The 13,659-nt window shown below is 38.9% G+C and overlaps 1 protein-coding gene across 8 annotated transcripts in view; it reads right to left on the reverse strand.

The window, feature by feature from the left end:
- DCAF1 (DDB1 and CUL4 associated factor 1) overlaps positions 1-13,659 on the reverse strand; it is a 95,101-nt gene that overhangs the window by 28,032 nt on the left and 53,410 nt on the right. For all 8 annotated transcript variants that reach the window (XM_049861732.1, XM_049861731.1, XM_049861735.1 and 5 more), the window contains 5 exons: positions 8,550-8,708; positions 7,078-7,257; positions 6,366-6,575; positions 3,632-3,801; positions 755-879 (listed from right to left, as the gene is read on the reverse strand). In XM_049861732.1, coding sequence (XP_049717689.1) covers positions 755-879; positions 3,632-3,801; positions 6,366-6,575; positions 7,078-7,257; positions 8,550-8,708 — 844 coding nt within the window. The remainder of the gene's footprint in view (positions 1-754; positions 880-3,631; positions 3,802-6,365; positions 6,576-7,077; positions 7,258-8,549; positions 8,709-13,659) is intronic.

The raw sequence follows: 13,659 nt of genomic DNA on the forward strand, positions 1-13,659 counted from the left end.
CACTGTATCTTTACAACACATCACCTCATATGCAGTTGTTAAACGGGAGAATGATGTCAGTATTATGTGGAAGTCACCACGGTTCCTGAGCAATTTTTCCTAGGTAAGGAGAACACAAGTAATGGGAATAAAAACCTTACTTAGGAAGAGACCCTCAGCTTGACTGCTGCAGTGGCAACAGGAACCCTTTCCACTACATATTAAAATTAAAGCCAGGCGTCTGCACCTTAGGGCTCCTCCCCAGAGTGGTGCACTCAGGACGCATAGCCAGTCACACCTCGTCCCATGCTCCCTCAGCAGCAGCCCACACCATTCCTGCTCTAAATAAAACACTGCCAGTTTTCCTTCTGTTTCTGTGTACGGAGCCTCTACCCATTCTGAGCTGCTTGCCTACTCCTGTTGTTGTTTAGTGCTCAGGTTACAAACTCGTGTTAAGATTCTGACTGTCTGCCCCAACCCATTTTTCCAATAAACCTTATTTTTAGTGCAAGACCCTGCAGAGTGTGAGGTTTTCAAGAATGCACGTGTACCATCATAGCAGAAATATCTATACCACTCAGAAAACTGGCGCTTACTTGCACGACTCCCTTATATAAAACTGTATGACACCATTTACAAGGCAGAGACAAGGTACCCTCCTCTGCTACTTCTGTTCTAACATGGCAAAATTATATCAGGTAAGTAGCCAAAACTAGACAGCAAAGGAAAACAAACCCAAACCAAGCAACAACAAAAACTGCAAGGTACAACCTACCTACAGTGGAGACAGTAGAGCCAGCCTCATCCAGCACGTCCACTGATTCTGCCAGCTGGAGCTGGATTTTGGGGACTACCGTGAGGATAGCCAGGACATCTAAAGCAAAGCGCACAGTGTCATTCCTGGACAGGAAGAAGAATTAGTCAAAGTGAAACTAGGGAACAGTCACAAGAAACAACAATAGTCTTTAAAAAAAACACAAAAAACAAAATACAATGGATCAGAACCACTGCCTGTGCAGCTCTGTCCCCAGCCATGGCAGCAAGAGAGGATTTGGAAGTCACAATGACATTAGTTTTAAAAAACAGAGCAAAAAAACTGAGCAATGAATTTTCTACCTACCAAACTGCTAAGATTCAAAAAAAAAAAGATAATCCCCAGTGCTGATGAGGTTTTGTAGAGACGAATGCTCTCAAGTGTTTTTGGGGAACAGAAATCAGAATGCCCGTTTTAGAAAATAATCTGGAAATAGGAATCAAGATTCTTAAAACATTCATAACCCCAGGCCCAGGAATTCACCTCTAGGAATAGGTCCCCTAAGGAAATAGTCCGTAGTACAAACAAGTACTTATGTATTGAGATGTCTATTACCACATCATTTAAAACAGCAAAAGGATTAGAAAACCTACACAGCCAACAGGAATAACTGTGTTAAATTATGATACACTCATATGATGAGCTACTCTGCAGCCACTGACAACTGTTTAAAGGACAAGGGAAAAGGTTCAATCAAAATACATTAATGAAATAAAAATATAAGACGTAAAACTAAAAATCTGACAATACCAAGTATTGACAAGTAGGGAGAGAAATGAAAACTCCCACACAGTGCTGGTGGGAAAAGAAAACAGTATGATTATTTTACAAGCAATTTGGCAAATATCCAATAAAGGAGAAATGCAGACACTCTATAAGCCGGCTTCTAGGTCATATCCTTGAGAGAGATTCCAAAAGGAGGTCTGTGATACCATTTCTTCAATAGCAAAAAAAAAAAAAAAAACACTAAATGTCCATCAACAGGGGAACAGATAAACCACAGTCTAGAAACACAGCAGTTTAAATGAATAGCACACAAGTATAAATCTCAAAAACAGGGTGAAAAAAACAAAGCTGCAAAAGCTGCATACAGGATAATATTTATATAAAAACATACGAAACAGCTCTATATAACTGTTTCTGGACACATACAACCGCAGGGCATGGATGGAGAGAATGCCCTCCAAACTGAGGAGAGTGGTTAGTGCTCTGGGAGGCAGGGACGGGAAGACGCTGAGGAAGAAGCAAATACAGCAAAATGCCAACCCTGGTTAACCTTGGGTACAGAGTAGTTGTTACCTTATTCTGTATACCTTTTTGTATTTTGAAATACTTCATTAAAAAGATGAAGTTGATTAAATAGTATTATCTCAATTAAGAACAGTCACATGAATTAGAAAAAAGACTGGGAGGAAATGAGCAGTGTCTAAGTAATTTTCTCAAGTTTCTGTATACTCTAAAGCAGAAACACACATTTATTAATTTTTAAAAAATAAACTTTTAAACAAAAGGACATATTCCAAATATATTTATATTTTCTTAGTAATCTAAATATAAATTTATCAGTCAAAAATGTATTTATACCTTTCCTAGTTATCTTTTGAGCTTTCATCACCTTTTAAGCAAAGTTCTCCAAGTAAATATAATAACCTACTTCTTTTCAATACTCTAAAACAGCAGTTCTCAAAGTGTGGTCAGAAGCTCCTGTGAGGTAATAAGAATTTTCACAGTAACACTAAGAGGTTATTTTCCTTTCTCACTGTCATCCTCTCACAAGTGTATAGCGGAGTTTTCCAGAGGCTACGTGATGAATGAAGACACAACAGACTGAATGCAAAAGCAGATAGGAGATTTTAAGCCAGGCATTTTAAAAATTTGCTAAAATCATCTGATTTTCGTTTTGGAAATTTGCTAACACAAAAAATGCTAACATGCGATGGGTTCATATTATTTTTAAATGAATTGGTAAATATTTTAAAATTTTTCTCTGTTTTAATTTCTAATATGGTAAATACCAATAACTATAACACAAAAACAAAAGCTTTTTGTGGTTGTCAACAAGTTTTCATACAATAAAGGGTCCTGGGACCAAAAAGAAAAATTGAAAACCTGCCCCCAAAATACCCCCCAAGATTTAATATCCTGGGACTTAGCAAACAAGCTATATTCACCCTCAAAAAAGCCCCTCTTGTCTTTATGGCAGTGAGTGGGTAAGAAGAGAAGGTCAAGAACAGCTGTTTATAAACTGTTACTATCTTCTCTTCAGATCCCATCTTTCCCAAAACATAGTCTTCATTCTGTTTATCTGATCCTCAAATAGAGGCCATCCAACCTCTTGATTACATCAGCTGCCCTTTTCTGAGCCTCGTCCGGCTCTACCCTGACTGCCTTTTAACTGAACTGTAATAATCATAACAGCGTATTGAATTCCAAAAGCAAATACACAGTTTTTTATGAAAGTAAGATAAATTATATCTGGTTATCAAATACTAGGGAGACATTTCAAACCTAGGTATCAAAGAATACTGGACTCCAGTCTTAAGACAAGACACCAACCCCAGCTGCGCAGCCTTGGCCCTGTAAATTATGGAAACCTCTCTGAGAGTACTGATGTTGATCCTGGCCTACCGTGCAGTATTTACAACTACCAAGACCATAAATATGAACAGGCGCCCTGGTAAATTAGAAAGGTATTATCATGTTTAATCTAGTTTCTCAGATTCAAGCCCAAAATGTCAGTTAAAGCAATAACTGTTCAGCATACACCATGTGCAAACCAACATCAACTTTAGCAAAAAGCAGGATCTAGCTTCATCTGCAATCTCTCTCCGGTCCCACCTTGCATAATAGGTCTTCCAATTGCAGGCAATAGAAATAAGCTGCAACAAGAGTTGCACGCAAGAAAGTTTGAGGAAGACTTCAGCTGGTTCCCAATATAACTGTGCTGGGCCATATTCTATCAAAAATTCCATCATTTCCACAATCTGTTCATGAGTATACGAACATGCCTGTAAGGAGAGATATATAGTATTAAATACTCTATCATCTACCTGCTATCTTCCCTAGCATGGTTCACTGGGCAACGGGTTTTTAAAAAAGCTAAGTAATAACAGCTTTTAAATACCACAATACTTGAGTCAATAGCCTACATATGAAATAATGAATATATAATGTTCAATCTTTTATTTTATTTATAACTAGACTCGCATTACATTTTGCCCCAAAAGGGAATAGTGTTCAACTTATTGATCCATATTGGTTTTTTTAATTTGTGATTTTTAAACCATACAGATACATATATGATTTTGATCCCAAAACATATTAAGTTAAAAAAAGATAGAAAAGTGGAGTTGTACCCACCAACAGATGAATGTATACACAAAATGTGGTACATACATACAATGGAATACTACGTACTCAGCCAAAAAGAGAAATGAAGTCCTGATACATGCTACGACATAGATGGACCTCAAAGACATCATGCTGACTAAAGTAAGTCAATCACAAAAGAACAAATACTGTACAATCTCACTTATATGAAATTACAAGAAAATATAAATATAGAGAGACCAAGGGTTATCAGTGGTTAGCAGGAACAGGAGAGGGAAGGGAGAGGGAATCATTCTCTGGGAAGTAGTGAGTTTCTGTCTATGGTGATGGGAAAACTGAAATCCATTAAGAACAATGGTTATATAACTTGACCAATGTAACTGAGATCACTAAACACTGTATCAGAAAAAGGGCAAAATGGCAAATGTTGTGTTACATGTAATTTTACAGCAGCAACAATTGCAACAACAAAACCTAAAAAAACAAAGGATGTTGATACTACTTAGGTATAACCAAACACCTCATGGGATTAGTTTTCTTGCTTCAAGGGCTTAGGGTTACAACCCAGAATCAGAAACAACTCAGGATACAGTTTTTGGATCAGGACAGCCTCTTATCAGCTATGCCCACAGGCAGGCCTCTCCCTGGCCTTTGGCCCCATGGGCCAAGCCAACCCGGTCTCTGTGCTGCTCAGGTAAGTGTTACAAAGCTTTTTAGCTCCACCAATAAGTGCCCAGAGGCATCTCACTCCACCAGCAAGCCTCCTCCCCAAAGGTGCTCAGCTTTCTTGCTCAGTGGGTCGGGAAGCCTGCTCCACCGTCTCCTGCTGGTCTCCTGATTCTGCTGCCTTTGCTGCTGCCGTTTCTCGGCCAGTGCTTCTCATTGTCTCTTGCCGTCTCTGGTGTTACAGCTCTCTCTTTCTCTCTGTCTCCTGGATCTAGGAGGTTCTCAGAGCAGGGATCCTGGGTCCAAAGGACGTGCTCCACTCCTAGCTCTTCCTTCTTGGTGGTAGTGAGGTCCTCCTCTGCTCTGGGATTGGCTCTCTTTTAAGTCTAGCTGGATGGCAAAACTGACCAATCCCCTCGTTAGGGTTCCATACAACTTATTTGCATGGTCCCACCCCCAAAGGATTCCATGTACCTTATCTGCATTATCAGCAATTCTATCCAATCCCCTTGGTGGGAAACAAGAATCTTATTTGCATAGTCCCACCCAATCATTTTGTAGGAGTCACAAGACCATGCATGGCCAGAAGGGCCATATTAAGTAATTCACTGCACCGAAGATCCTGATCAAAAGGGAAAAAAAGGTAGAAGTAAATTTCATATTCCTATGGAATCCAGACTTACTGAACCCACTGAGACTGTAGAAAGCTCTGAATCTATTGCCCTGAGATAACCTTTAAGCCCTGAACAGAAATTATCCCTGAAGTTATCTTTAAACCAAACAACAATTTAGCTAAATTAGTAAAAAAATGTTTCCCTTGAGCATTTTGCTTCTTTAAAGAATTATCTATATGAGATCTAACTGACAACAGTAACTCGAAAACATAGATAAGAAGTTTAGGGGGCAGTGAGGCAAGGTTAAGGAGCCCCGGTCACAGTGGTTAAAGCACTTGACTGCTAACTGAAAGGTCAGCAGTTTGAAACCACCAGCAGCTCCATGAGAGAAGAATGTGGCAGTATGCTTCAGTAAAGATTTACAGCACCGGAAACCCTATGGGGTCACTATGAGCCTGAATCGACTCAATGGCAGTGGGTTTGGATTTGGTCTGGAGGCAAGGTTGATGGTGATGAAATAATCTGGGTAAAGAACGTGAAGAATGTAACCAATGTCACTGAACTGTACAGGCAGAAACTGTTGAATGGGTGTATGTTTTGTTGTGTATATATTTTCATCAAAAATAAAATAAATATGAAAAAGAAGTGGAGTTGTAGACATACTCTTTCAGAAAAGAAATCCCACACCGAAGAAGGCAGGACATCTAGCACTTTTCTTAAAACTCTCATTTACACACTTCAGTTAAACTTAGCTCTAGTATTGCAGAGAAAAGAAATAGCAAGTTACAACTGTGAGCAAAGTTAAGTCCTTGAAATTCACCTATTAAGTCCAGTTTTCATTGTTCTGCCTCCACACAGGACAAGTATAACCCAACAATGTATATCCTGAAAGTGAGTTTCAGGCCTGAGATGCTACAGAGAGTGTTAACAGAACTTTCCCGTTTAAGACATGTTCCACTCACCTTATACGGGGGTTGAGGATGGACAAGAATACCACCTTCAGTCCTCTGAAGCGACTGCTTCACTTGCTCCAATTTAATGGCCAGGTGAGCCTCAAAGTACTTGCGCAAGGCCATGCAAGTATGTTTCCCAGTTTGGCGGCTAGCAAATATTTCATCGTCACTCAGAAGGGCACCCTGATCTTCCAAATTTAAAATCTCCAAAGTACTTATCTGTTAAGAAAGAGGCAAAAAGAATGCGGCAAAAGGGGACAAAAGAACAAGCAGGAAGAAAGAAGTAAAAGGAGGAAATAAAAGGGGAAAAGGTTTTGGTAAACTTTCATGCTCAGTAAGACTGACAAACATCAAAGTACATCTGTATAACATGCTAACAGTAGACATATGCATGGAAAATATTAAACCCATACTGAAAAATCACACAGCTTTCAGTTCATGTTGGAATATATACACGCATGAAACTGGTGTTTTTGGAAAGATTCAGATTCTCCACAGCAATTCCTTCTACAAGATTGCAATATCCAAGGCACATCTATCGTGGCACAGAGTTCCCTAACCACTTAAAAGAAACTTGTGAATGAAAGGGGAAAAAAGACTTCATCCACAAAAAGTGATCACGACAATGCTTCCAGGAAGAGCTTTCTCTCTTCAGTGATGTGCTGCCAATACAAGCAGGGTCCCTACTCCTCACAAGGAGAAGCCACAGAAAGAAGCTCACCAAGTTCACTAGACGACGAAGACCATCATAGCGGTCAAAGAGCTCCAAGACTGCCCGAAAGGAGAAGCAAATTGAGAAAAACATGGTAGCATGGCAGCACCCTGAGGCATGAGAACACTCCATTAACCACAGGGTGTAGTTCACCACATCAGACAGAACATTGTGGGGGTGCATGCAAACCTGCAAAAAATAAAAAAGAATTTTTTTAAATGTTGGGCAAAAGAACCTTTAAGAGAGATAAAAAATTCACCAGTGTAGATACTTTTGCAGAATACACTGATCATTCTAATCAAATCATTCAAAGTTTAATAAGTTTAAGCTACAAATGAAATTTCAGAACACATTCCAAACCTGAAAGCAACTAAAATTTAGATAAATACTGAAGTTCAACCTATACTTAATGGGTGCCAGTTTCTACAAATATTTACATGATTTGATACAATGGCTCTGTGCCAAAGGATTCTCATTTAACAGATGAGGAAGAGGCTCAGAGAGGAAAGGGTGATAGAAGTGGCTGAGTCTCATCCTAAAGTCTAGAAGGTCAGTATCCAGTTGCTTACCAAATCATTTACATGCTCTTTGATGTCCACTGTGGGTCAGACAATAAGTTGTAAAGCATTCTCCAAGTCAGCTTAGGACATTTTTCTGTATCTTAGCCATAATTAGTTATGTACACACACAAAAAAATTAGTTGACTATTCTCAAAAGATTACCTACCCTAGCATAACATTGAACTCAGAAAGGAAAAAAAAATTTTTTTTTAATTACTATCAATCTTATTGACAAATAAGCAAAGATGAAGACGTACCTCAAGAAGCACTTGCCATCTTCCCTCTACCAGAAAAGCTATGCCACACAGACAACATTAGAAAAATGGTCCAGGCATAGAAATGACAAGGCATCCCTAGGGATCCCCAAGGGTCTGTTAGTTTTCAAATGGATAACCCACTTATACTTTTTTTAAAAATTACTAAATATAAAAAAGACTCAACTGGACTAGAACAGGAGAACCAAATGGGTGAGACTCTATAGCCCTGAGAACAGCTGGAATGATTTTACTACCTCCACCACAAACTATTTGTTAACACACAAAGCATTTGTTGATGATTTTACAATAGATTGACTTAAAAAATATAAAATATAATTCCACTACAGAACATCTGAAAAGTGCCTGATGGATTCATTCTAATGCAACAAAAATAGCAACAACTAAATAAAGCTCCTAGACCTCAATTCATCCTGCATTTTTCCTGTAGCATCAGAAACAAAACAAAACCTTTTCAAAACAATTTAAAATTTTTAGAATGCTTTGTGAAGACCAGGCTTTTGTGCTCCTTGCTCTTGCACTGTAATTTACTCCTTTGACTACTGGTGTTTTTCTTACCCAAAAGTTAATTCTGTGAATATACTCTTTTAAAGAGACCACCCCCGCTCCACCCCCACTCCCACACTCCTGAATGGACTAGACTTACTCTTTCCATGGCATCCTGATTGTAGGACAGGTAATACAAGCACATGGATACACCAGTCGCAGCCATAGAAGGCCGAGGGATTTCCAGTAATTTCTGTACTCCACCATGAGCAACAAATTCTGTGGCAAACTTGTTATGGAGCAGAAGAGATGCTAGGTGCTAAACAAAGAAGACACAAGTTACTATGGAACAATTTAGAACAATCACAAAACCTCTTCTCAAAATATTAAATTAAGCTATTACATACAACGAGTTCTCTGAAGCAGACAACCACCCGCCTCGTCCAAGAACAAAATCAGTAACACTCAAGGGAAAAAAAGAAAAGAAAAAAAAAATCCAAAGCCAGAGATTCTGTAACATTCCTTCCTCTCTTCCCTCCCATCCCCAAAGGCTTTCATGAAGGTGAGCAAAAATAAAAAATACTGCTGTAAGTAAGGATATAATCCCACAACCATGTTATTATTACATAGCATCCCTAAAGGGATTTTAATCAACCTTCCCATGTTAATCCGTTTAACATAATCAGCTCTATGTTCTAGCTTTGGCTCAGTCAGTGACTGACTCATCAACTCATGAAGTGTTCAAGTGTGCCTTATTTTAAATTGACCGTCAATATATCTCAAAAGAACAATCTTCAGCAAATTCTCAAAATTAGTAAACTCTAACCAGAAAGTATTTTAAAAAGACCTTCAAAAGTTTTTTATATTTTCAAAGAATTATCCCTACAACTTGAACAAATAGACAGCAATAAAAGAAATCTTCAGGTACCAGAAGAAAGCAAATAAGAAAAATCAGAGCAGAATTAAATGAAACAGAAAAACAACTGAAAGAGTCAACAAGACCAAAAGCTGGTTCTTTGAAAAGATTAACAAAATCCATAAACCATGGGCCAGACTGACAAAAGAAAAACAGGAGAGGAAGCAAATAACCCGAATAAGAAATGAGATGGGTGATATCACAACAGACCCAACTGAAATTAAAAGAATCGCTAACAGAGTACTATGAAAAGTTGTACTCTAACAAATTTGAAAAACTAGAGGAAATGGACAAATTTCTAGAAACACACTACCTACCTAAACTAACACAAATAGAGGCATAACAACTAAATAAACCGATAATAAAACAAGAGATTGAAAAAGTAATCAGAAAACTCCCAACAAAGAAAAGCCCTAGCCCTCACAGCTTCACTGGAGAATTCTATCAAACTTTCAGAGGAAAGTTAACACCATTACTACTAAAGGCATTTCAGGGCACAGAAAAGGATGGAATGCTCCCAAGCTCATTCTATAAAGCCAGCATACCCCTGATACCAAAACCAGGTAAAGACACTACAAAAAAAGAAAATTACAGACCTATATCCCTCATGAACTTACACACAAAAATCCTCAACAAAATTCCAGCCAATAGGATTCAACAACATATTAAAAAAACAATTCATCACGACCAAGTGGGATTCATACCAGGTATGCAGGGATGGTTGAACAGTAGAAAAACAATCGATGTAATCCATCATATAAATAAAACAAAAGACAAGAACCACATGATCTTATGAACTGATGCAGAAAAGGCATTTGACAAAGTCCAACACCCATTCGTGATAAAAACTCTCAGCAAAATAGGAATAGAAGGAAAATTCCTGAACATTATTAAGGGCATTTATAAAAAGCCAACAGCCAACATCATCTTAAAAGGAGACTGAAACTATTCCCATTGAGAACAGGAACCAGACAACGATGCCCTTTATCACCACTCTTATTCAACATTGTGCTGGAGATCCTAGCCAGAGCAATTAGGCTAGATGAAGAAATAAAGGGGATCCAAACTGGCAAAGAAGAAGTAAAAGTATCTCTGTTTGCAGATGACGTGATCTTATAGACAGAAAAACCTAAAGAATCCTCAAGAAAACTACTGAAATTAATAGAAGAGTTCAGCAGAGTATCATGATACAAGATAAACATACATCAATCAGTCAGATTCCTCTACACCAACAAAGAGAGCAACGAAGAAGAAATCACCGGATCTATACCATTTACAATAGCCCCTAAGAAGATAAAATACTTAGGAATAAATCTAACCAGAGTTATAAAAGACCTATACAAAGAAAATTATAAGACACTACTGCAAGAAACCAAAAGAGACCTACATAAGTGGAAAAACATTCCTTGCTCATGGATAAGAAGACTTAACATTGTGAAAATGTCTATTCTGCCCAAAGCCATCTATAGATCCCGATGCAAATACCAGTGATGTTTTTTAATGAGATGGAGAAACAAATCACCAATTTCATATGGAAGGGAAAGAGGCCCCGGATAAGTAAAGCATTACAGGAAAAAAAAGAACAAAGTGGGAGGCCTCACACTACCTGATTTTAGAACCTATTATACCACCACAGTAGTCAAAACAGCCTGGTACTGGTACAACAGAAGATACATAGACCAATGGAACAGAATTGAGAATCCAGACATAAATCCATCCACACATGAGCAGCTGATATTTGACAAGGCCCAAAGTCAGTTAAATGGGGGAAAAGACAGTCTCTTTAACAAATGGTGCTGGCATAAGTGGGTATCCACCTGCAAAAAAATGAAACAAGACCCATACCTCACACCATGCACAAAAACCAACTCAAAATGGATCAAAGACCTAAATATAAAATATAAAATGATAAAGATCATGGAAGAAAAAACAGGGACAATGTTAGGAACCCTAACACATGGCATAAACAGTACAAAAAAGTATTACTAAAACAGTACAAACAGCAAAAGAGAAATTAGATAACTGGGAGCTCCTAAAAGTCAAACACCTATGCTCATCCAAAGACTTCACCAAAAGAGTAAAAAAGACTACCTACAGACTGGGAAAAAGTTTTTAGCTATGACATTTCTGATCAGCATCTGATCTCTAAAATCTACATGTTACCGCAAAAACTCAACAACAAGAAGACAAATAACTCAATTAAAAAATGCGCAAAGGATATGAACAGGCACTTCACTAAAGAAGACATTCAAGTAGCTACCTGATACATGAAGAAACACTCACGATCATTAGCCATTAGAGAAATGCAAATCAAAACTACAATGAGGTTCCACCTCACTCCAACAAGGCATTAATCCAAAAAGCATAAAATAATAAATGTCAGAGAGGTTGTGGAGAGACTGGAACACTTACATACTGCTGGCGGGAATGTAGAATGGTACAACCACTTTGGAAATCAATTTGGCACTTCCTTAAAAAACTAGAACTACCATACGATCCAGCGATCCCACTCCTTGGAATATATCCTAGAGAAATAAAAGCCTTTACACGAACAGATATATGCACACCCATGTTCACTGCAGCACTGTTTATAATGGCAAAAAGATGGAAGCAACCAAGGTGCCCATCAACGGATAAATGGATAAATAAATTATGGTATATTCACACAATGGAATACTACGCATCAATAAAAAACAATGACGAATCCGTGAAACGTTTCGTAACATGGAGGAATTATGCTGAGTGAAATCAGTCAGTTGCAAAGGACAAATACTGTATAAGACCACTATTATAAGAACTGGAGAAACAGTTTAAACAGAGAAGAAAATATTCTTTGATGATTACAAGGAGGGGAGGGAGGTAGAGAGGGAAGGGGATTCACTAATTAGATAGTAGACAAGAACTAATTTAGGTGAAGGGAAGAACACACAACATAAGAGAGGTCAGCACAACTGGACTAAACCAAAAGCAGAGAAGTTTCCTGAATAAACCGAATCCTTTGAAGGCCAGTGTAGCAGGGGCAGGGGTTTAGGGACCAGGGTTTCAGGGGACATCTAGGTCAACTGGCATAATAAAATCTATTAAGAACATATTCTGCATCCCATTTTGAAGAGTGGCATCTAGGGTCTTAAAAGCTAGCAAGTGGCCATATAAGATGCAACAATTAGTCTCAACCCACCTGGAGCAAAGGAGAATGAAGGACACCGAAGACACAAGGTAAGTATGAGCCCAAGAGTCAGAATGGGTCACATAAATCAGAGACTATATCAGCCTGAAACCAGAAGAACTGGATGGTACCTGGCTACCATCAATGACTGCCATGACAGGGAACACAACAGAGAATCCCTGAAGGAGCAGGAGAGCAATGGGATGCAGGCCTCAAATCCTCACAAAAAGACCAGACTTAATGGTCTGACTGAGACTAGAAGGACCCGGGAGGTCATGGTCCCCAGACCTCCTGTTTGCCCAAGACAGGAACCATTCCCAAAGCCAACTCTTCAGCCAGGGATTGGACTGGACTATAAGACAGAAAATGATACTGGTGAGGAGTGGGCTTCTTGGATCAAGTAGACACATGAGACTATGTGGGCTGCTCCTGTCTGGAGGGGAGATGTGAAGGCCGAGGGGGACAGAAGCTGGCTGAATGGACACGGAAATACAGGGCGCAGAGACGTGTGCTGTCTCATTAGTGGGAGAGTAACTACGAGTATATAGCAAGGTGTATATAAGGTTTTGTATGAATGAGTGACGATTTGTAAACTTTCACTTAAAGCACAATAAAAATATTTAAAAAAAAAAGTTTTTGATATTTTAAGTTTTGTTAATATCCTGTTCAACTCCCTGTACTCTCTCTTGATGGACCCGCTCTCCTGGGCAATGAAGGGGCAGGGAGTTCAGCGTACGGCACAGGCTGCTGGATGACTCTGCATCCAAGCCAATGTGGACTGGGCTTCAGAAAGCTAGAGCTAGAGCTCCCCCTCCTGTTTCCCACACCAAGGTATCTTCCTGGTAGTGACTCAGACTCAAGGTACAGACAACACAGATTGGCAACTACATGATTTGACACCTATACATATCTCATTCAAGATCACTGGCAAAAGCAACAGGTATATGCCCTCTTCAGAAGTTCTCTCAACGCCCACACTCAGGTTAATTCTAATAATTCTAATTCAAATCTCTTCCCTCATTACTCATTGTCTGTTATACAGGCCTCTCCCACACTTCCACTCTGTCCTTCCTCCAAGCAGCAGCTAAACCATGTGTGGTTCCCCTCTAACACTGCATGTGATTTTTCTCATTATGTCATTACCATAAAGTAGCAGAGTTCCACTACTGGGATGGATAGGTGGAGAAA

This window comes from Elephas maximus, chromosome 20 (genome assembly GCF_024166365.1).
Source record: "Elephas maximus indicus isolate mEleMax1 chromosome 20, mEleMax1 primary haplotype, whole genome shotgun sequence".
Lineage (NCBI taxonomy): Eukaryota > Metazoa > Chordata > Mammalia > Proboscidea > Elephantidae > Elephas > Elephas maximus.